The 24,743-nt window shown below is 38.8% G+C and overlaps 1 protein-coding gene across 2 annotated transcripts in view; it reads left to right on the top strand.

The window, feature by feature from the left end:
- The window catches only part of Abca12 (ATP binding cassette subfamily A member 12), a 166,766-nt gene that overhangs the window by 105,975 nt on the left and 36,048 nt on the right, over positions 1–24,743 (top strand). For both annotated transcript variants that reach the window (XM_035439241.1, XM_035439240.1), the window contains 14 exons: positions 91–181; positions 3,313–3,492; positions 4,038–4,353; positions 5,988–6,102; positions 11,899–12,228; positions 13,266–13,335; positions 13,421–13,555; positions 14,362–14,517; positions 15,434–15,620; positions 18,166–18,384; positions 19,474–19,670; positions 20,431–20,591; positions 22,567–22,803; positions 23,631–23,781. In XM_035439241.1, the coding sequence (XP_035295132.1) occupies positions 91–181; positions 3,313–3,492; positions 4,038–4,353; positions 5,988–6,102; positions 11,899–12,228; positions 13,266–13,335; positions 13,421–13,555; positions 14,362–14,517; positions 15,434–15,620; positions 18,166–18,384; positions 19,474–19,670; positions 20,431–20,591; positions 22,567–22,803; positions 23,631–23,781 (2,545 nt within the window). The remainder of the gene's footprint in view (positions 1–90; positions 182–3,312; positions 3,493–4,037; positions 4,354–5,987; positions 6,103–11,898; positions 12,229–13,265; positions 13,336–13,420; positions 13,556–14,361; positions 14,518–15,433; positions 15,621–18,165; positions 18,385–19,473; positions 19,671–20,430; positions 20,592–22,566; positions 22,804–23,630; positions 23,782–24,743) is intronic.

The following is a 24,743-nucleotide window of genomic DNA, read 5'->3' as shown; positions in this document are numbered from 1 at the left end:
TGCTTCATTGTCCAAGGCTGTGTTTAGAGTGACAATGATTAAACGTGTTTTCTTCTCATATTGAAATTGGTTCTTATTATTAATTTCTAGAATACTCTACGGAACCCCTTTGTGCAAGTTTTTGTAAAGTTCTCCGTGGGACTTGATGCTGTTGAACTCCTGAAGCAGATTGATGACCTGGGTGAGGCCCTGTCATGTAGTTTAATTTGACTCACTCCGAACATCAGAATTGGGGGAGGAAACCCAGTGCCCTGAGCCCATGAGAGAACTTCCCCTTTCTTCTGTATTTAGTATTTTATTAGTTATTGGAAGAAAAGTGAGACCCTACAAATGTCTACCCATGCTTTCTGTTAATTAGGAGTAATGATACGGGAACGCTTCTAATCATGGTTAGTTTCAATGATTTTATAGCAAGATGCATGGTGTAAATGCAAATTTCAGTTTAATCATAGGGAAGCAGAAGTAAGGCTGCACATTTTACTTTTTTCCCCCTTCCTTGATAACTCAATGAGAAGTCAGTCCTCACAAGTATAGGAAGGTGAGATGATTTCAGGCAGCATTTAACATTTGATCTCTGCTGGCCTCAGTATCACCAGGATGCAACTAGAAAAGGCTATAGAGTTAACAAAGCCAAATGTAGAGACTCAAAAGAAAATAAGCCTAAATCAGTATCCAAGGTTGGGTCTTCCACTCAGGGTCATTTAAAAGGAACAAGCTGCAGAGAATCAAAGGCAGCTGTCTAAACTTACATATTCCCTCTGCCAAGTCCCCACCTTCAACCTAAAGGATGCAAGACATCTAATTCAGGCTGTGTCTGATTCACTGTTGCTATGCAACCACAAGGATGAGGAAGGGATTGAGAGCATCAGAATTGGCAGCAGCAGAGCAAATACCCTCCTCCTTCCCAGCACCTCCGGGACACGGGACACAAATGACTTAGGTAGTAAGACAGTGGGGAGGAATTATGTCTATATTTGCATGTAGCCGTCTGATGTATAATTGCATGCATTTGATGACGGTCAACCCAATTTGGTTAAAGAAAGGTATTAGGGGATTTATTTTCCAAAAGTAAATGGTAAGTCACCATTTGATAAAAATATCAGGGATAATAAACTATAAAGTTATGAAATAAATTTTATCATTCCTAACTTTTAAAACAGGAGATGGGGCTTAGAATTTAAAACCAGATTAAAGTAAGTACAATAGTGAGCCTAGTACATTTGAAGGCCTGAGTTTGATGCTCAAAATTGATTTATGCACACACACACACACACAGACACACACACACACACACACACACACACACACACACACACACACATTTGTCAATGATGCTTGTATTATAATTACATCTGTAAGAGATTATACAGTTAGAACCCAGGGGTGCTGCTGCCTCTCCAAAGCATTTCCTTGACTCCATATGCCAACAGGTCTAGAGACTCCTTCCTTGTTATGGTGACTCCCAGTATCTGCTGGAGGCCTCAGTGTTCAACAACAGTGTAGCCAGCCCTCCCTCACCAGCATCTCCATTAAGTAAAGGCTTTAACCTTAAAATGTACTGAGAAATGTATTTAGGGAGTTGCCCTTTTCGAGGAACAAGGAGTTACTTTGGATAAGGTAAGGAACCTGTTTGGAAGGATTTATGATAGTCATAGCTCAGGCCTCATGATGAGCAAGTTAATAAAACTTAATTGATCAAATGATTTGTTAACTTATGATTTCATATTTACCCTTGGTCCCTGCTGCTTTCCTCACAAGGAGTCTTCCAATTGAAGAACAATTAAATTGTCTTTCTTCTGAAGTAATTACTTAAAATTAAATCCTGATCATTTTGTCTAGGTTAATTTAGACATGCATGGAGATGAGTCACATAAGACTTTATTGTTTATTTACCATGGTGGTACCAGGAAGCAAATCCCAGACCTTGTGTGTGCGAGGCAAGTGCTGTACCACTGAGCTGTGCCCCTAAAATTGTCTGTTGATAATATAAGAAAACTGCATTTATATAATATATATCTTCAGGTTTCTTTTCCTTTTTTCCTTTTTGTTTTTTGTTTGTTTTTCAAGACAGGGTTTCTCTGTGTAGCTTTGGAAGCTGTCCTGGAACTCACTCTTGTAGAGCAGGCTGGTCTCAAATTCACAGAGACCCACCTGCCTCTGCCTCCCGAGTGCTGGGATTAAAGGTGTGTGCCACTACCATCTGGCTTTGTCTTCAGGTTTCTTAAATGTTTCCATATTGTGGCTTTTTGCTTTCAAGATTGTGTTCTATTTTAAATTATATTGATATATGTATGCCTTTGTGAGGGTATGTACAGGTACCCACATTGTCTAAAAAAGGGTGTCAGACCCCCTGGAACTGGAGTTGTTGGTGACTGTTGAGTCTGGAAACTGAAATCTGCTTTGCAAGTGCTTTTAACAGCTGAGCCATCTCTGCAGCCCTTCTGTTGCCCAGCTTTCACTCTGCATAGACTTTCCTTTGTTTAAAATTCTTAAACATTTGTTTTGTCCAAAGGAAGCATTTTTGTTTAGTTTATTTAAAACAATCATAGTTAGCTCATGGTTTATTAGCTACATGACATATTTATTTATTCTGTGTGTGCAATATACATATAACATGTTCACGTATATACATATGGCGATCAAAAATAGCTCTCTGTCTTCTCCATCCTTCTATTTTTTTTTGTTTTGAGACAGGGTCTCTCACTGAACATGGACCTTGCCAATTCAGCTAGACTTTAGGGATTTTTATGTTTGTGCTTCCACCCTAAACCCTGTCAGGCATTGACATGCTTGGCTTTTGCATGGCTGCTGAGCATCCAGACTCAGGGTCTCTCTGCTTGCCTGATAAGTACTTTGCCTATTGTACCATCTCCCCAGGCACTACATGCATAATTTTTAAGGACATATTCATCCTTAGTCCTTTAGGTTTTTTTTTTTTTTTTTTGGTTGTGAGTCTAGCCTTTAACGGCTGAGCCATCTCTCCAGCCCCCTTAGTCCTTTGTTATTTAAATTGTAGCAGAATATACTTTTGCATTATCTTACATCTCTTTGAGCCTGGGTTGACTGCATTTATAACTAACTTAACGTTCTCATAAAGGAGTTTCTGCAGAACTGGCACATAGAATAGTAGATATTTTTCAAAGAAAATTCTACAGCACCACCTCATTGTTATAATTTAGTTTAATGGGTACCATTTGCTAGAAAATAATCAGCATTTTGTTTTACTACTTTTGGAATGATTGGTGATTCTCTCTGTCTCTGTCTCTCTCTGTGTCTCTGTCTCTGTCTCTCTGTCTGTCTTTGCTTCTTTAGATGTTCTCAGGCTGAAATTAGAAAACAACATTGACATCATCGATCAACTGAACACACTGTCTTCTCTGACGGTGAACATTTCCTCCTGTGTGCTGTATGACCGCATCCAGGCAGCAGACACTGTGGAGGAGATGGAGATGGTGGCTGAAAAGCTCTACAAAAGCAATGAACTCTTTGGAAGTAAGTGCTGTCCTGTTAGGATGACAGCGTCTGTTTGTACTAAAATGGACCAAATTCCTTCCCTACCTCTTTCATCCAGAACTCAAAAACATAGTCTGTAGGTCAGTGTCCTTTCTGATGTCAGTATAAATGAGAACCCTTCATTTAGTCAGCTACATTGTTAAAGTACAAATATCTTATTTTATTGCAGAAAAATTAAGAATGAAAAGCATTATGTAGTGTAAGAGTGAAGCTAAGCCCAGCCTCATTATCAGTCAAGATTACCTATTTAAAAGTCTCCCAGGCAGGGGTGGGGGAAGTGGTAATTTAAACAAATGGCTTACAGTGATATGTTTAATCTGTCACTTACTTTGGGATTACATTTTTAACTCCAGCTTTGAACCCTCGAGGTTGACACCCCTTAGAAATCATCCTGCTAAATCAAGAGCCTGGATTCACTCTTCTGTTACTCAGTTGGCTGGCTGCTCCCTAAGTATGCCCTCTGACCAGTGAGTGATGTTGCCCATAAAGTAACTTTTGTGCTGTTGTTGCTGTTTTATTTTTAGGTGTCATTTTTAAGCTTCCATCTAACAGAAGCTCACACAGAGGCTACGACTCTGAAAATGTCTCTCTTCCTCCTATCGTAAAATATACTATCCGCATGAGTCTGAAGACTGCACAGACCACAAGGAGCATAAGAACCAAGATTTGGGCCCCAGGGCCACACAATTCTCCATCACACAACCAGATCTACAGCCGGGCTTTCATTTACTTGCAGGATAGTATTGAAAGAGCAATCATTGAATTACAAACAGGAAGAAACTCCCAGGAAGTTGCTGTCCAGGTTCAAGCAGTTCCCTATCCCTGCTTCATGAAAGATAAGTAAGTGAGTGGACCTACAGACCTTGCTAGTGGTCAAACCCCCTTTGGGAAGTCCCTTATGCCTTGACATATCAAATGGGGGTAAGATATTCACTGAGCCTTTGCCATCTGTTTAGAACCTAAAAGAGAGCATGCCTGGATGTTTCCTAAGGAATGGAAGCACCAGCACCTTGCATTCTTTGTGAGAATAAGATCATAAAGTCTTAAATTTAAACTCATTGCTCCATATGAAACCCTTCATCATGTGTTATTTTGTTTGTTCTACCTCTGTCCCCTGTCGGTTAAATGGAAGCAGTATCATCATCCATAGTTTTCAGATAAAAATGAAAACCAGAGAGCCCGAGTCACTTGACCTAAGATATATGGCTGATCCTGCACTGGGCCACCTGATGACAATACCTGCATTTTCTAAGTCCTAGACCAGACCTAAATCACACGCTTGGAAGAAGCTTTTACAGCAGTGTTGTTATTAACAAATAGGAGCCCTTACCTAATTCTACAGCCAGAAATTTTAACAAGAATGGACCTGGTCCAAGATAAAATTCATTCAACAAATGTTCTATTATGAACATCTGCCTCAGGAAACAAATATATATTTCCTTTCCCCCCTGAAAAGCATCCTTTTCAGTAGCAATACATTTCTGCACACTAAAGTGATAGATAACAAGCACTAGTGACCTCATGGTCCATTAATATTTTGCATTTTCATCAAATGTCTAAGAATGGTTTTGGGACCTTTCTCTAAATGAAAGCTTTGTCCAGCCCAAGATGCAAAGTACATTAATGAAGAACCTCACCAAGAACAGCTGCCTTTGTCTTGTCCATTGAAGGGCTGTCAGCATCAGAACCGTGGCCTCCTGTGTACCACCACCACCAGCATCTGGTTCACGAGCAAATTCCTGGTCTGTCCATATATAGTAAATGAGCAGGCTTCAGGTTGCGACCAGAACTCTGTAAGGTTGAAGGGTATTTGTGCTATGCATCCAACTTGGAGAAATTCCAAATAAGATCCTTCAGGCATTATGACTGGCCACTCAGGAATTCATGTAGAAATGATGGGGCTGTTGAGGGTCCCTCTACTTCAACATATTGTGAAAAAAAAAGCATTTCTACAACATTTCTGAAATGTCTTTGAATAATTCAAGTTCTTTGTATTTTAAATAAAATATTCTAGATTTTGTATTATTTAGTTTAGGGAAATTTAGTTTAATAATACTTACAAACTTCCTTAAAAGTTAACATAGTCATTTTGGACACTGCCACTTTGGGATAAGCATGCCAGTCATCATCTAATTTTGAATCTGCCATTCAGATAAGCAAAGTTTTGAGTTTCGTAATTATAGCTGTATAATGATTTTCCCAACCAGGACATACTCAAATGCAATTTAAACAATACGGCAATTTTCTCTAACCACCCAGAGCTGTGTTTTCATTCTTACACCACCACAGTAAGAAAATGATAACCCGCTGTTAAGTCGGCTTCCCGCTTCATAAACAGTGGAACCATATTAATAGTTATTCTGAGCTCCCTAATGGGAGTGTAATTTCCACACACACGGTGTGTGCTTCTTGCACTCTGCAGTCTGCAGGGCAGCATTTATTTTGATGACTGGATCCTCTGTTTCATTTCACAGCTTCCTCACCAGTGTCTCCTATTCCCTTCCGATCGTGCTCATGGTTGCCTGGGTTGTATTTATAGCTGCCTTTGTTAAAAAGCTTGTTTATGAGAAGGACCTTCGGCTCCATGAGGTATGTTGTTAATCTTTTCTTGTTGTGAATAGGTCCTAATCATAGATCAGCTAATTGCTATGACCTGCATGGTACATATTCAGACTCAGCCAGCATAGCCCATACCTTTTGAATTAGAAAGACAAACATTTTACAGATCACAATGGTAGTCTTTATTTTGTTTTCTCCAAAGTGACGCGAAAGACGTCTAGTGAGTACTTCTGAGAAGATAAAACCAGAGTAATAAAGTATGAATATAATTATGATCCTCACAATAATGTTTTCCAGTGTGATTCCCTATAGGATACAGGCTCTAACAAGGTTTATCAGTTTAGATGTTGATGCCAACAAGGAATAAAGATGGCAACCAAGCCAGCTCCTTGTAGGTATAGACTCAGACATGGATACTGGCGTGAGGGTTATTTTGTTTTTCAAGGACAAATTCTCTTTCCAGTATACTTTGTCTCTTGCAGTCATCTTCCAGTTACAATTTTCTAAATGTCTCATGAACTGATTTAAGCCCTGCTGTCTTCCCAACTATATGCCATGTTTTCCTAATGACAGTCTGAATGCTTGAATTCACACCTCAAACCCTAATTGGGTTACATAGTCCTTTCTACCCTGTATGTCTCAGGTTCCCGATCCTCAAAAGTGGGTCTTCAAAGATTAAAGGATGGCTTTGAAGCAGAAAACTGTGGTAGACGCTGAGCTATTTTATACTTCAAAACAGATACCTGCCTCAAATACGTTACTCATGACAGAAACAACAAGCATATTTGTGGATGTGTTTCTCTATATGCTCATGTGTTTATGGGCATACATATGCATGTTTCACACTCATCCCTTTGTTCTGTGTTAGAACATAATGCTGTTTGAATGCATCCATGTACGTCACCCAAAATATCAGAACACAATGTGGTCCTTTTCAGTAGAAGAGATGAAAGGCATATTTTTAACAGTGAGCCATTTCTGCATGCTAGCTCTATGCCTTCACTTAGTAGACATCAACCTTCAAGTTTTAACCACATGACCACAGGGTCAAAGTCACACACTGAAAAAAAATCACTGAATTGAAATAGAGCATGAAGCTTTGAGTTTTCTGTTTCTGCTAGTCATGTTTGCTTGAGCCTCATCTCTAAACTCAGCATCTTTTTTTTCTAGACTTTTGCATAATGCTACAGGATGGAGGTCTCTCATAACAGAGAAGGTGTTCAGTTACCTATATTATTTTTATCTAAGATATTGGCTCCTTTTTTCGAAGCCTCTGAAATTAGGATGCATTTGACACAGTGCCATGACTTACTCAGTAGTAATTTTTCTTTTTTGGTGGCATGCAAATTAATGCCATGTCTTAAAAGCAATGGCATCCTAAACTCAAGGGGAAACAGCATAGCTGTGAAATGAATTTGTGAAAAGTGTGGCATGAATGGAATGTCCCCAGTGACTCCAGCTTGTCTCTCCACTGCCCTCAGTTCACAGCTACCTCCTTTTCAGAGATGAGAAGGCTGTGTATGCCCAGAATGTGAGAGGTGGCCTGGTGAAGACTATGAACCTAGTTAATCACTATCATCAGGGATGTCTTGACCTCCACCCAACCCTTTGCTAAATCATTGCTGCTTTCCTTCAGTAGTGCAGACTTTGAAGACATTTTAAGACTGATGATGGCCAATCTCTTGGATTACCAGAAATGCAAAAATATTTTTTAATGCTGTCATTTTATATTCAGTTAAAGTGTAAAAAGTGCCCTATCCTATTTCTTTTTCATTCAAATTAAAGCACAAAGGTTAAAAAAATTTTACGTCTTTCTTTTTATAACATTTTTAAAATTGGGTCAAGAAAACGTATTTGGCTGTATCTCAATGAAGTCATTAATATTTGACCCTATTGTAATATGCCTCTAAAAATCTCTACCTTTGGAAGTAGCACAAATATTTATAACCAATAAGTCTATTTTTTGAAATTAAGCTTTAAATACCTTAAAAAATGTCCTTCATGAGTTTTGTGCTATATTCTGTGCTTTTAACAGTTAAAATATCACAGCTCTAAAATGTTGATATTTTATAAAAGAAAAAGTTTTATTTTAATTTTTTTCTGTGTTTTATGATCTAGTTGTGTCTAGTTGATCTAAGACTCCATTGTTGGGACTTTATATTCAGCTATAAGCAGGATTTTGGAGTTTTTCTGTAACTTCAGACATACAACCAAAGATATTTATTAGTTATTACCAAGAAGAACACAAGAAGCTTCAGTACCCTAGAGCTTCATATTAAATACCTTTTATTTGCTTTCATAACACATGTCATTCCTTACCAGCAGAAATTTGGAGCATCCGTAATAATAATCAAAACATCCCTTTTAACTTACAAAACTTTTTAAAAATTACTATAATCTTTTGTTAAGAAAACTAATTTTTAAAAAATGAAAGAAAAATGTCATTATTCCTAATGACTTAGTGCTTGGCCTACTGTTGAATTGGGTGACATTGCTGACAAGCAAATATATGAATATTTGTGGCTTCTTTTCCTGAATTAGTGTTCACCTCTAAACAGAAGCCCCTTAGGGATATGGCAACATCTTACAAATTCTTCTGGAATCTCTTTCTCAGTGATGGCTGTGAACTGGACCAGCTTTGACCACTGTGTACCAAGGCTTTTCTGGTTATCAGATATTGATGAATTGCACTGTCAGGTTAAGGAGACTTGGGACAAGTGACTCTTTTACTACAAAGCTGGCACCTGGCATTTGCCATTTTGAGAAGGAACCAATAGCATCAAGAAAGCACAGCTAGCCGTTCTCTGTGGACCATCTTCCATCCACAACTTTGGTCTTCTTTGTCACCACAAACTTGACAGCAACTCACAATGATTTATAGATGACTTGTCTTGCAGAGTCCTTTCTTGTTATGAATACAGCTGTCCTCGTGACATAAAATCCTAAAACTCTGCACTGAACTTTCATGCTAGAGAGTTCGCTTGTGAATACTTCAGAGACAACCCAGCTAGCCTGTTTCAGTGAAAAGTGAAATGACCAGTCTCAACATTTTATCAGCTCTTTGCAGTAAGAATTACATCTTGAGTTTAAAAGTCTAATTACTGTGATAAGCACCTTCATTGTTAGGTGTGAGGCTTGCCAAAGTGTTGTTTAATAAGTCTAAAAGTGGAGACTATTCTAGATGCATCAAGACTTTAAACCAGGGCTGCTAGTCACCAGGGGAGAAAAGCGTGTTTAAAACATGATGTACACTTTATTTTGTGGTCTTCATGTAGCCTAGATATGTGATAGTCACCTTAGAAAATATATTGGCATTGTTTCTTACTCGTGAGCATTGCAGTTGGAAGGAGTTTTACTTTTTATAGGCCATATAAGATTAAATAGTTTAGTGATGTGTATGTACCAGTTGGTTATGCTCAACTATGCATAAGTAATTAAATCTTAAAATGCAAATACCATCCAAGGATGATGAAAAGAGCTTGCATGTCAAAATCACACTGGGATTGATGAGTATATCTGAAGTGCAGTCATCAAAAATGACACAATAATTTTCTTCAACTGGATAAGGAATATGGGAAGAGTTTCTGGAGTAAAATCATTGAATTTTTTTCTTCTTAAAAAAATCAAAATGTAATTTTGTTTTCAATAAAGACAAGCTTTGCAATTAGGGGAAACTTTCCATGGTGAATCTTTGCTCAATGCAGTTTCTTCACTTTGACCCCTCTTCATATTCCTATGAAACCACAGATGAAGTCTTCATTGCAGTAGGGATGGGGCCAAGGAGGAACACTAGAAGAAGGTGCAGAAGAGGACAAAGTTAAGAGGAGAAGTCACCGACTTTTTCCTCAGTGGTGATTAGCTTAAGGCCCACTGCTTAGACTGTTGGCAGGCAGGTAGCTGTCTCCATGGTAACAAGAGCAAGCAGAGTTATCAAATGTGATAAGCTTAAAAAAAGCAGAAAGCAAAATGTGCTACATTTGGCTTGTAGAATAAAATACCCAGTGCAATATTGTTATTGTTGCTGTCATTGTTTTTTCTAGACAGGATTAGGAAAGAGACATTAAAAATTGTTTATTCTACAAAAATACTGGACTATAAAGCTGCTAGTGGAACATCTATTTTATTATTTTAAAAATGGAACACTAGCTGCATAAGTTTGTTCTTTATCATTTATTGTTAATACTGGGATATCCAGGTTTCCTAAGTCTTCCACTTGTACCAAATTTAAGACAACTGGAGTTGAAGGAAGACACTTTTGCATTCTTGCACAAACAGACCTGATACTGTGATGGAATGTCTTGTCCCTGGGGATATCACTGAGTCAGAAAATAATATTATCTGAGAAACTGGTATCTCAGATTCCTGAGCTCACTGTGGGTGTATGAATGCCTCTTTGTAGAAGATACTAAGACTGACACAGACTGTCCATTGATGTAGGGATGAGGAGGTCATCACACAAGGCAGAAAGAAGATCTTCCTCCAAACTTCTATGTTTTGAATAATAAGTATTCACATCTATTCTGTTTTTCTCATGAAGCATGAACAATAGTTATAGTGTTCATTAAGGCTTATCACCCCAGCAAGGTGGTTATCATCAGGCTAAAGCTGGACAAAGCCCACAAGAAGATCCTGGAAAGGAAAGCCAATTCTTGACAAGTAGGAAAGGAGAAGGGCAAACACCAGGAAGAAACAACTGAGAAGATGCAGGAGTAGGGGTGTCTCATACGCAACTTCCGTTAAAGACTGTTTAAGTAAAAAAAAAATGAACTTTTATTATTTCAATTTCTACACTGGGACTGAAGTTAAACTATGTGCAGCTTCTTCCCAGACTGAAATATTTATACCTGAGCAAATGCCTAGTTCGTGCTGTAAAAATCATAGAGGAGACACTATAAATATGGTCCCTGATTCTAGAACACTTTAATCTAGAGAAGTCAGCTACAAAATGTCAAAACTAGAACTGTAATGTACATACAGGTGTGTGTCTCTAGTGTGAGCATGTGTGTCTGTTTCTATATATGGTGTGTGTGTGTGTGTGTGTGTGTGTGTGTGTGTGTGTGTGTGTGTAGGTCTGTGAGTATGCATGTATATATGTGCATGTATGAGGGTGTATGTATGTGTGTGAGTGTGCATGTGTCTTAGTGTGTATTATGTGTGTGTGTGTGCATGTGTGCATGTGAGTGTGTGTGGTATGTATGTTTATGTATGTGTGTGAGTGTGTATATGTGTGTGTGAGTGTGCGTGCATGAGTGTGTGTGTGTGTGTGTGTGTGTGTGTGTGTGTGTGTGTGTGTGTGTGTGTGTTACTAGGAATTGAACTCAGGAACTCTGCAGCTAAGCAGGTGCTCCATGCTCATTTATTTATTTACTTTCTGGATGAGAGAGAGAAACAGAGATAGAGATGGAGAGAGACAGAGATAGAAAGACCAAGTTAGTGTACCATGTATTTGAAGTCACAACACAATTTTCAGAAGTCTGTTCTCCTTGTCATCTTCTAAGATCAGGTATCAAATCTAGGTCATCAGGTCTACAAGCAAGTGCCTCTACCCACTGAGTTATCACACTGGTACTAGAAATGTACATTTTATTCACAAGAAAGGTCTCCTCCAAACAGAAGCATTGTTTGTGTTGGGGTGCCACTCTGGGAACTTAAAATCCAAGAGGAGCTGGCACAAAGAGACTTAACAATCAGAGAGAATTCACATAGACTGTTCAAACATATATTTTCATGTATGGGGAGATTCTTGGACATTTTGTCATGATGCAGAAGGAATTGTCACTTAGGGATTCATCAGTCAAATAAACATCTAACTCTCCCTTCTTCTAGTACATGAAGATGATGGGCGTGAACTCCTGCAGCCATTTCTTTGCCTGGCTTATAGAGAGTGTTGGATTTTTACTGGTTACAATTGCAATTCTCATCATTATACTCAAGTTTGGCAATATTCTTCCCAAAACAAATGGCTTCATTTTGTTCCTGTACTTTTCGGACTACAGTTTCTCAGTGATTGCTATGAGCTATCTCATCAGTGTTTTCTTCAACAATACCAACATTGCAGCTCTAATCGGAAGTCTCATCTACGTCATTGCCTTTTTTCCATTTATTGTTCTGGTTACAGTTGAGGATGAGTTGAGCTATGTCATAAAAGTATTCATGGTAAGCCAACTGTTGGAGTGTGCACTAGTGTGATATAAATGCCTCCCTCCCTTAGTTCATGAAAAGCTTCTCAAGTTGAAAGTTCACTTACATCATTAAAAATTAAGTGACAGCAAAAACCTTAACTCTTCTAATGATAGATTTTTGTAACTGCTGTCTTCTCTTAAAGGAAACATTTCTTCCCACAGCTTCTAGAACCATTAATGATGCTGCAAAGCTCTGGTTCTTCACCAGTTAAAATTGTACCTGCCATGTTTTAGAGATCACCAAGAATTCTGACTTCTCTGGTTCAAATCCTTAAGCATCACAGGACCGCTTGTGTTAGAATCATTCTCATGTATGAAAAGTACATGGTTTTCATGAATAACACTAGCCTGAAGAAATAGTGATGGGTGCATTGACAGCACGTACTCAAATTTAAATTTTTCCTTCTGCTTTTCCTAATTCAGAAGCACTAAATTGGAGAATAAGATGACTGAATTTAAAATTCAGAGAGCAGAGCACTTCCAATCATATTAAGAATTTGCTGTTCATAGACACAGATTTGATGAGTAACTTTAATTCAACACTGACTGCTCTAAGTTTAAACAAAACTTAAATTTATAATGTGTAGTGGTTATCAATAGTCAACCAACAAATATTTTAGTGTATTCTTATTCATAATTATGTCACCTGAAATAAATTTAGAAGCATTTTCTAGTCCTGATGTCATTTAATTTGAGTCTTACTACTCTATTACTCTGTAATTTCCTGCCTTATAAATTTCTGAGAAACATTTAATGAGCTTAAATATATATTTTGGATTCTTAAAAAGCAGTGTCCAAGTTTATTGCCTCTTTCTCTGTTTCTCTACTTTTTCTAGTTTTTCTTTCATCTCTCTGTCTCATTGCAGTATTTTTTGGCAAGGGACTTTCAGTATTTTAAAGAGACTTAGAGAGTGAGCATAAATTTTTTCTATATGACTAACATTTTAAGCATTTTGAGACCCTCTAGCTGAAATCCACTGGCACTATCACCACTGTTCATTTTCTTCCCAGAGCCTGCTGTCCCCAACAGCATTCAGCTATGCAAGCCAATATATTGCACGATATGAAGAACAAGGTGTTGGTAGGTTCAATTTCTTTAAAACAGGATTTTATATCTAACTGTGATGTGTGTCAAAGAGGAATAAATACCTGTGATCAATTTCTAGGTCTTCAATGGGAAAACATGTACAAGTCCCCTGTTCAGGATGATACCACCTCATTTGGCTGGCTTTGCTGTCTAATTCTAGCAGACTCTTTCATTTATTTCTTTATTGCTTGGTACGTCAGGAATGTCTTCCCAGGTAGGAACCTGAATTCTATAGATACACTCTTCTTGTAGCTTTCATCTCTGTAAGTCATCTTATACCAATAGTTGGCTTGCCATATGGAATCTCCAAAGCAGTATACTAAAACCCTAAATTAACCAAAAAATTCAGATTAAATACATTGTTGTGTTCCTCTGATAGTTTTTTCAAAGACAGAGTAAATTCAAAACCATGTGACAGTATCAGGTCAACCCAGTCTCTTTTCAAATAGAAGTATGATGCACCATAAGGCAAGACCTGGGTTTCTTAATTTTATGGGGGATGAACTATATTCTCAAACACAGATTTCCACTTTGAATCTTAAGCAGTTATCTTTTCTAACAGGCATAGGTATTCTCCCACTAGGGTTATTGATATGTTTACATTTTTGGTGGATGAGTGAGTAACATTGCATGCTTTTGTTTGCACAAAATGGTTGTAAAAGATTACTGTCTTGAGACAGAAAGCATATCAGTGCTAACCTGGGACTTGGAGTATGACCTTATACTGTGCAAAGGAATCCTGTGAGAATTCTGTGGAGTTGCAAAATTAGTTTAACACTGGACTGTGGTAATGTTTGCTTCGTATGTGAACAAAAATCATCCAACTGCACACTTAAAATGACTAAATTTGTAATATAACTATAATTCATTGATATGTCTTTTAAAAGAGATGATCTTTTTGGCTTTGTAAACTGAACTCACACTTTTAGTTTGTATAGTATTCTACAAAATGAAGCAATTTCCTGAACCATTCATAGTGTTTCATTTCATTTCATTCTTCCTCATATATTCTCATTACAGGGACATATGGCATGGCAGCTCCGTGGTATTTCCCAGTCCTTCCTTCTTATTGGAAAGAGCGATTTGGATGCTCAGAGGTGAAGCGTGAGAAAAGCAATGGCCTTATGTTTACCAATATCATGATGCAGAACACCAACCCTTCTGCCAATAAGACAAGTAAGTCAATAGCATGTATCATTATAAGAGAAATGACATCAAAATTGCATGACTAGTGGATTTAATTACATTTTTCTAAATGATAAAATTATCATCCCTTTAGTCATGCATGAGTATGTCTACACATATGTGTTTGCATTCTTACAGGGATTGAATTGTGCCTTCTCCTGGGCTCATTAGCTCAGTTGGTTAGCATATGCTGCTAATTAAGCCAAGACTGTAGATCCCTTTGTGGTCCAGTTAGACTCACACAGAGAAAAAAATTGTTCCTTGCCTACAGCCTGCATCCCTTACTCTAGCCATCTGCTACCAGTCATAGGAGTAACCAAGGAACAAAACTGGGTAATGTAGCATAACCCACAGCTGATATGAGAAAAATAGTGCAAAGCTCACACCTCACTGACATGGGGTGAGTGCAACTGTCTCTATGAAAAGGTGCCCTGTGTAAGTGGTGTGGTGGTGATGCCTGAAGAAGATACAGATAAGAAAATTAACTGGATTCTGTAAACCACGGATCTGACAAAACCTTGCTACTGTAAAACCACAACTTGCAAACATTTATTTCATAAAATGATGCCATCTTTCTTCTATCAGAGAAAAAACCTTCTGGGCTATCTTTTGAATACTTAAGATCTGTTTAAAAAAGAAAGCCGTAAAATTATAATACTATATTTGGGTACTGTTTTTTTTCCAAGAGAGAAGACTAATATATGAAGCCCCAGAGAATGTGGTTTTGCACTCTTGTTCATTCTGTAGGCAGATCAGAAGGTAGCTAGAGAATATAATAAATCAGTTGCTTCTGACCTTTCTAAGATTAAAGATTATATTTACATAATCTCCAATTTTTAAAGGAAAGTCTAACCTAGGTCCATTAATTACTGGTGAACTTCCAACTCTTCTCTTGGTTTCTCTCCAGGTCCTGACTGTGCATTCCCCTCCAACATTGAACCTGAACCTAAAGATCTCCAAGTTGGAGTTGCCCTGCACGGGGTCACAAAGATATATGGCTCAAAGACAGCTGTTCAAAACCTCAATCTGAACTTCTACGAAGGGCATATTACATCACTGCTAGGGCCAAATGGAGCTGGAAAAACCACAACCATGTATGTCATTTTTCAACTACATGTCAAACAAGGATATTATTAATGACAGCTTTTTATAAACTAAAATCCTAAACTAAGAAGAAAGCAGAACTATTACATCCTCCAGGTTCTACTTGTCCATGGTAGAATGAAATGTAAACCAGAGAGTCCAAACTGTGAGCAATAAGGCCATTTTATGCCATTGTGGAATAGTTTTATTTGTGTGACTTAGTGCCTCTCCATCCCATGAGTCTTCAAATGTTTTATTCAGTGCAAATTCCAAATAACAGTAAGTTTTCTCGGCATGTCTTAGATCAGAAGTTCTCAACTTTCCTGATGCTGCAACCCTTTAATACAGTTCCTCATGTTGTGGGGACCCCAACCATAAAATTGTTTCCTTGCTACTTCATAACTAGTTTTGTTACTGTTATGAATTGTAATGTAAATATCTGATATGCAGGATATCTGTTATGTGATCCCCAAAGATATCAAAACCCACAGGCCTTAGGGAGTAGAACACCCTGCAATACAAGGTGTGCATATTGAGACGGGGGCTGGTGGTGGTGGTTCACTAGTGCCGTTCTGTTCAAAAGGTGTGTGCTCTCTGGTTAACCCTGGTCTTGGATCCATACTGCCGTATCTATCAGTCTGTCCCTTTTATTTGTATTCCTCTCCAGGCCAGGTGTAAAGCTGAGTTTGTACATCCTAACGTGAACACACAGCCCCATCTTCTCTATCACAGGAAGCACTTGCCGTGATTCACAAAGAAACTTGCCAGTATCGCACACAGGTCAAGGTCAAGAGCAGCACACAGGCTTTCTCTGTACTGACTGTCCTGTGACAGACAGAGAGAGGGTCAGGATCCCAGATTCCTAGATATTTTTATCTTCTGTGTGTTTACTGTGCTGGTTTGCCTCCAGTGGAGGCTTCTCCACCTGTGCATACTTGCTGGCAGTGCTAAGAGACTGTTGGATTCCAGCCCTTGAGGAAATGTTTCACTTGCTCTGTGTTCTATTTTTAATAATCTTGAGTAAGTTCAGTGACTTCTCAAATGCTGGCATCAATATTTTCTCTAAATAACTGGAGACAAGTGAAGGTCGTGAGAAGAGTAAACACACAGCCTCTTAGTTGTATGACCTGTTAAAAGCCAGGGTTGGCTTTCTAGAATACAACACTTATAAAGAACACTTATACAGCATATTTTCCCAATGGGAAATAAGTGGCTGGGGAGAAAATAGATAGAGAATGTGTTTGAAGAGACTATAATTCTGACTAAGGATGTCCTATTCTATTCTATTCTATTTATTTATTTATTTATTTATTTATTTATTTATTTATTTACTTACTTACTTACTTACTTACTTACTTACTTACTTACTGAGATAGGGTTTCTCTGTGTAACAGCCCTAGCTACATAGACAAGACTGGCCTCCAACTCACAGAGATACGATTGCCTCTGCCTCCGTCCGGAGTGCTGGGATTAAAGGCGTGTACCACTACTGCCCAGCAAGAATGCACTATTTTATTGATCTAGATATAATCCTAAAATATCAAAAAGAAGCATGTTGTTTGTGTTCCAATGGATGTTATGAGGAAATTTAGAGACAGGAGAGAACTTCTCTAGACTTTCTGGAGATTATGTTATAATGGAGGGAGGAGATGATTACTAAAATAACTGCCCAACTGACTAACCACTTACAAAGTGTTGAGGGTTTTCTAGGTAGAAATATTTTGGCTGTACTACAGAGACTGGATGGGACTAAAGATGGCCAGTTACTTCAGAAAATGTGGTGATAGCTTCTGCCCCCTGGTGGTAGCAGATGTCGGCAGTGAGGGGACCAAGAGACCAAGAGGGTGTAAACATGACTGCTGAAATACAGTTTTGTGCAAATAGTATATTAATTCATCCCTCAGTGAAGAAGGGAGAAAGATAGGATCATACTTGGTCTGAGGACCTTGTAAGACAGTTGTTCTCAGCCTCACTAATGCCGCAACCCTTTAATACAGTTCCTTGAGTTGTGGTGACCCCCAACCATAAAATTATTTTGTTGCTACTTCATAACTATAATTTGCTATTGCTATAAATCCTAATGTAAATATCTGATAGGTGACCCCTGTGAGTCACGGCCCAGAGGCCGAGAACCATTGTAGGTACCTCATGAAGATGCAGCATGGTCTGTGGATTCGTAGGCAAGCCTGGGATTAAGTGATAGAATCTAGTCTGGAGACACCAATTGGAGATTTGCCAGTCTATAAATAGGATTCCAAGGAAAACAGCATGTTCAAGGACAGAGTGTCCTTTCAACTAAAAAGCACCCCCAGTTTGAATACTATTACCACTGCCATCATCATGCAGTGTTTACACAACACCCAAAATAACTAAAAGCTTAAAAGTCATTTTTTTATTTTTTCATTCCTACTTGATGCCTTTTTATTTCACAGCTTGCTTTCACTTAAAGTGATGCACTCCAATGTTTCTTTGTTTCTCACTCATAAGATGTATTTAGTTTTGCTATCTAGTTTGAGTGATTGGTCCATACCTAATTTATTGCGTCTTCATTTCCAGCTCCATGCTGACTGGGCTGTTTGGTGCCTCAGCAGGTACTATTTTTGTATATGGAAAAGATATCAAGACAGACCTGAATACTGTTCGTAAAAACATGGGAGTCTGCATGCAACATGATGTCTTGTTCAGTTACCTCACAACCAAGGAGCACCTTCTCTTATATGGCTCCATCAAAGTCCCTCACTGGACCAAAAAGCAGCTTCACGAGGAGGTTAAAAGGTGAGTTAAGCCAGAAGCAAGGACATGGCTTGTTAACCTTTCCCAAAGACATATATACCTTCTTTGGTCCGGGAGGAATAACAATAGGAAATGTTCCCTCACAAACATGTTTGCTTTGTTTTCTATTTTTCTGGTAACATATATACTTCACATTATCATCATCTCCAGCTAGTTATATGCACATTGTTCAACTCTTCCTCAGTGCCTTTTATGTTGCCCTGATCCTTTGTTTCTGTTCTGCATCCGTACTACAGTCCAATGCCTTTTAACTGGGCTTCCAGCTCCCCTGCCCCATCTTATCTATTCTGATTAAAGAGCTGTCAGAGTGAGCTCTGTCAACTGAAAATCAGGCCATGTTATTCCTGCATCACCTAAAGTAGCTTCGGCCACACTTAGCATAACATTCCATAATGTCATTACCAAGGTCTATCAAACCCTACATGACCTGTCCTCTGTCTCATATCTATTTTCTCTCACACTCTCTATTCACTGTGCTCTGTGAACATAAGGTACTCAGACCCTTGACTACACATAACAGACTCCCACATGTCTTTCTCCTTGCTGTTCACAACTTATCACACCCTTCCCAAGAGTCATTTGACCACCTTTTGGTCAAATGACCACTTTTTAGGTCTTTGCTCATCTCACTTTTTCTGAAAGTGATTACTATATATACATACCTAAAGCAGTATGTCCCAGCCACTCTTTCTCTTGTGTTTCCTATGTTATTAATTGTGTGTTGATTACCACCTAGCATATTATAAATTTTCTTGATATTATGACTAATGGGGTTTCTTTACATTATGAACACATTGCACACATAATCTCTTTATGAACATGTTTTTTGTGTATGTTCATTGCTTTTCTCTGGGACCTATGAAGTGATGTGGCACAAAAAAAGCCCAATGTTCTAACCATTTGTCAAATGCATGGACTATATATTGTCTTGTGTTTTTTCTTAGTAATTATGATAATAGGATGTTAAATGATAGTAAACTATTTTGTGCTATCAGTGTTGCATTGTACTGATCATAAAAGGCATACTCAATAGTTATTTATTTGAAGGACTTTATTAATTATTTTTTGAAGGACTTTAAAAGACACTGGCCTGTATAGCCATCGCCATAAAAGAGTTGGAACATTGTCTGGGGGAATGAAGAGGAAATTGTCCATATCCATAGCTCTCATTGGTGGTTCAAGGGTAGTGATACTGGATGAACCATCCACTGGAGTTGACCCGTGTTCTCGTCGAAGTATATGGGATGTCATATCCAAGAACAAAACTGGTACGAGTGTTTTTTCATAATTTCTTCATGGAACAGTCATAAGTCTACACTCAGGTTTATTCAAAATCAAGTTGAAACTTTCTTGTGTATAATACAATACCCTCGAACTGTCTGAGGTGGGCTCTTTCTTTTCCTAAGCTTTCTCGGTAAGATGTGTGGATCAGTTAGTTAATACCTATCTAGTAATCACTGTGAGTTGAACTTAATGGGCTTTTTGGGATCGTGTAGATCCAATGGCAGTTCCAAATTCTGCACAGAGGAGCATGGAATCTAATTAGAGATACCAAACATACACAAATGAAAATAAACCAAAAACAAGACTAAATAAGTAGTAATCAAACTGGAGTGGATCAATCCGAGAGGAATATTCAAAAACGTCTTTAAATTTACTGCTCTTTTATAGTGAAGGAAGGAAATCGAGCCAGAGTGAGAGAGAGCAAGAGAGGGAGGGAGTGCACACTGAAACAATGGAAGCAAAACTCTGACAAATGAGAAAGGGTTGCTGATGCCCACAAAATGATGGACATTAGCTGTAAAGCTTAATAAGGACCCGCTTGCTGCCAAATTACATATAAGACACCCTCCTGTAAATTGAAGAGCACCCTTCTGAATTTCCCTTTGATTGTTATGGAGGTTCACTCACCTCAGTTTAATACCACTCTTGTCCTCAGAAATCTCAGAACTTGCTCTTGCTAATTCTGTTCCATGGAGCCTGTATCCTCATTTTTCATTCTATGCTGTTCTTGACTTTGTTTTTAAGCCAGAACAATCATCCTGTCAACACACCACTTGGATGAGGCCGAGGTGTTGAGTGACCGCATTGCCTTCCTGGAACAAGGTGGGCTTCGATGTTGTGGCTCACCATTTTACCTCAAGGAAGCTTTTGGGGATGGCTATCACCTCACACTCACCAAGAAGAAGGTTTGTAAGAGGGGAAGTGCACTGTCTCATGAGGTGATGAGTTAAGTGTTTCTATGAATTCTCTCCAGCGTGACTCATTGCTAAAGTCCCTCAATATGATCCTTTATGTGTTTGTTAAATCTTAGCAAGTGAATTGAAAAAGCAAAACAAAACAAAAAACAGATCTCTGCTCCCGTCTCAAGTGTATCTAATGTTGTTAGCTTCCCCAGAATTTACTAAACTTAACGGCAATTTCCCACATGCTGACAGTGTTGCTGGCACTGCCCAAAATGATGCCACTTTAAAGGTTACTGGTGAACTGCCAGCCTTTTTCCTTCTAACATTTCAGAGAAATTGAAAGTTTCTGGCTTAGAGAAAGAAAATGAAGTGCACATATGAAGTCACATCTTCACTAGGCAAGTGTCAGACTATAGAGTGGAAAGTGTGATTCGGATCATCTTTTGGATGACTCCATATTTAAGTTATTTTGGCATGACTTCCAAAATATATGAAGTAATTCAGGCTTGGGTGGGGGCTCTTTCCTTAGTTTTACTCAATTACTTCCACCTTATGAGTGCTGTACCCTTTTTCAAAAATAACATTTTTACTAATTCTTAGAGAATTCCATCTGGTGTAGTTTGATCATATTCACTCCCAAACTGTCTCCATCTTTTTCTTTTCCTACCCACCCAACTTTAGTTTTCTTCACCACACGCATCCAAATCAAGTCCAGTTTGTGTTGCCCAACTACTTTTTCGAACAGGGACTTGCCACAAGTGTGGTCAACCTACTAGTGGTCATGTCATTAAACAAAACTGATTCTCCCTTTCCCAGCAGCAATAGCTATCTCCCAGCAATACCAATAGCTATCATGCTAGTGATGGGATTTCATGACCATCTGCCCAACTCCATGCCGGGGTTGTGTCTGCCTGGAGCTACGGCAGGTCTTATACATACTGCCCCAATTACTGTGAGTCCATAAGTGCAATTTCCCTGCTGTGTCCCTGTTGTGTGGAAGTCATCCACTACCTCTGGTCGTTACAATCTTTCTGCGCCTCTTCTTTGAAGTTCCCTGGGCCTTTTGGGGAAAGGTATGATATGTATGTCCCATTTATGGCTGAGCACTCCACAGCCTCTTCTCTGTATATTCACCAGGTGAGGGTCTCTGCTAATTGCCATCTACTACACAAAGCTTCTAAGATGGCTGACATTCAGTGTTTCATGGGTATAGCAATAAGCCATTAGGAGTCTTTTAATAAAACTTTCTTCCTTAATGAGCTATCTATTTCTACCCCATGCCTAATTAAAAGGGCACAATTTCTTCCATTCCTCTTCTAGTGGCTGCGGGGATTTCCATCTAATCTGTCCTGTATTTTCTTTTAAACGCTAACAAAATTATCCTTGAGCTTCAAAAACAAAAATAGTAATTCATCATTATATTTAGAAATTCATATATTAAGGGATATTGTGCTGCCTGATGTATCAAAGCATTATTCTAGGCACTGGGGCTGGCTGCATCAGTGAATTCATGACATGAAACTCTATATTCTGGCTTCATGAACTTTGTGTTTGATGGCATGTGAAAAATTCAGATGCTGTATTCAATGTGTAAATTATTTTAACACATTAGCAATTAGTAAATGATAAATTACATGCATGGGATATTTATTTCTACAAATATAGATAGAAAAAAGCCAGGAGTGGGGAAAAAAGTGTCAGTTAAACCATGAGCTGGAGCTGGTGTGAGAATGGGACATGTTGGCTGTCTGGGTGCAGAGACCTGGAGGAGGGCATGCGCAATGGCCAGACATACTGTAGCAATAGAGACAAAGAGCTGACACTTCGCTAAAGCAGGGAGGGGAGGGTGGGTGTGGGGGTGGAAGAATGCAGCTGATCAGAGTGACTTGTAAGTCCCCTTATGGGACGGGGGATGGCTAGAAGGATGGTATGTGATCTGATTCAGAAGAGTTTGCTTGACTTTCCTTCTCCTTCCCAGAGTCCAAATCTAGACACAAATGCAATCTGTGACACAGTGGCAGTGACAGCAATGATCCAGTCACACCTCCCTGAAGCCTACCTCAAGGAGGATATTGGGGGAGAGCTTGTGTACGTGCTCCCTCCATTTAGCACTAAGGTCTCGGGTGCTTATCTGTCACTCCTGAGAGCACTGGACAAGGGAATGGGTAAACTCAACATCGGCTGCTATGGCATTTCAGACACCACTGTCGAAGAGGTATGTGGCCATCTTCTTACTGCTTGTTCCATATATTTCCTTATTGTTTGTTTATTTGTTATTTAAAGTGCTGGAAATCAAATCCAGCACTGTGAACAAGGCAACTGCTATACCTCTGGACTTTATCTGTACCGAATTCCTGTGTATGTCTGTGTCTCTCCATGTGGATAGGTTCACGTAGGTGCAAGAGTTCACATGCACTCTTGTCTGCATGCCTACAGTGGTCATGGGACAACCCTTGAATCATTTCTCTGGAGCTGTCTACTTGGCATTTTGAGACAAAGTCACTCATTGGCCTAGACCTCAGGAAGTAAACTAGACAGGCTGGCCCACTGAGCACTGAGGATCCATCAATGTTCACCTTCCCAGTGCTGAAATACAAGTGCACACTGTGACTCTGGCTTTTGTGGGTTCTAGAAATGGAAGTCTAGTTCTCATTTACTAACTGAGTTCTCTCCCTACTCCCACTCCCACCAACATGGCTTGATTTATTGGGGCTCATATGACTTTCTTGTCCTTAGAGAAATATGTAAAGGGTTTTTTCTAATTAAAGGGAAAGTATTTTAAATTAATATGTCACAAAATCAGAAAAACTTAAAATTCTCGGTACCATTCTAATAGAAGATTGATTTCTGAGAAGAAAATGTTTTTCAACATTTTACATCCAAAAGATGAGAATGACCATCTTTTACATGTAAAAATATTCTCTTAATGTAGGTTGGGAAATAGTTATCTTAATAAATGTCATAATAATTCAAAATCAAAATCGAGGTCCCAAGAGATATAGACCCCTTATGTTAATGAAGTGATCTGACTTCTTTTTCTAGGTCTTCCTGAACTTGACAAAAGATTCGCAAAAAAGTGGTAATATGAGTCTTGAACACTTAACACAGAGGAAAGTTGGGAATCCCAGTGTCAATGGCATCTCAACTCCTGACGATTTGTCTGTGAGCAGCAGCAACTTTACAGACAGAGACGGTACAAACCCAATGCGCATGCTCTGGTTACTTTTCCTAGATGGTGGAATGGGGGAAAGAGAGGCACAGATTTTGACTCTCCTTTAGAATTCAACTTTAAAGTTTCTTTTAAAATTAACAATCCTAACACACAAAAAGCATCCTTTCGATACACAAAATAGTCATTATGGCGCATCACAGTCTTCCTTTCAACAGTGAGATGGCTATGAATGTGAGGTGAACTTGGGAAATCCCTCTGACAGGTGATGAAGGGGTGCTCTTTGCTCATCAGAAATGATTCTCTGGATGCAACTCTCTGTAATTTCAGAGGCGTGCTTCACAAGTTACAGTTCCTCTGGCAATCAGGGCTGTGAAGGAATGAGCATGACTATCTTATCAGGGACACTCTATCATTAGATGCACACATGTGGGACCAAAGTCACACAAAATAAAGTTGTTGGGTTGTGGATTTTTTTATCACCTTTCACTGGGAAATTTGTCTATCTCCCTCCAACTCTGATTAGGAAGGGGACAAGAAAATCCTTTTTGGGGGGCAAAGTCTCTGACTTGGTTAAGTTAGACCTGAAGGTTAATATCTCTATTTAAATGCTATGCCTTCAACTCTTCACCCAGGATATATTTGAAAACTCACAGTTTTTACACAACTTTGAGGGGTGAAGTTCCTTTAAAAGTAGCTTTTATTGTCACTTAGTCTCTTTCTGACAGTTAATTTATAGCCCGGAGACATGATTTACTTAAGGAAGCATGCAGTAAAATGATATACGAATTATGGAGAAATCATTTCAGCAGTTTGATTAAAGTGGGAGACATCTCCAGGAACAGAACTTTTTAGTAAACATTTGCCTGTCTCTCAAAGTCAGGAAAGAACATCTCTGATGTTTGTACACTTCTGGAATTTGAGTCTCCTCTGTCTTCCCATTTGTCATCTGTTAGGGAATATGTCTGTGGAGTCTGAGAAAGTGA

This window comes from Cricetulus griseus, chromosome 2, assembly GCF_003668045.3.
Source record: "Cricetulus griseus strain 17A/GY chromosome 2, alternate assembly CriGri-PICRH-1.0, whole genome shotgun sequence".
Lineage (NCBI taxonomy): Eukaryota > Metazoa > Chordata > Mammalia > Rodentia > Cricetidae > Cricetulus > Cricetulus griseus.
This window is presented reverse-complemented; position numbering and strand designations above follow the sequence as displayed.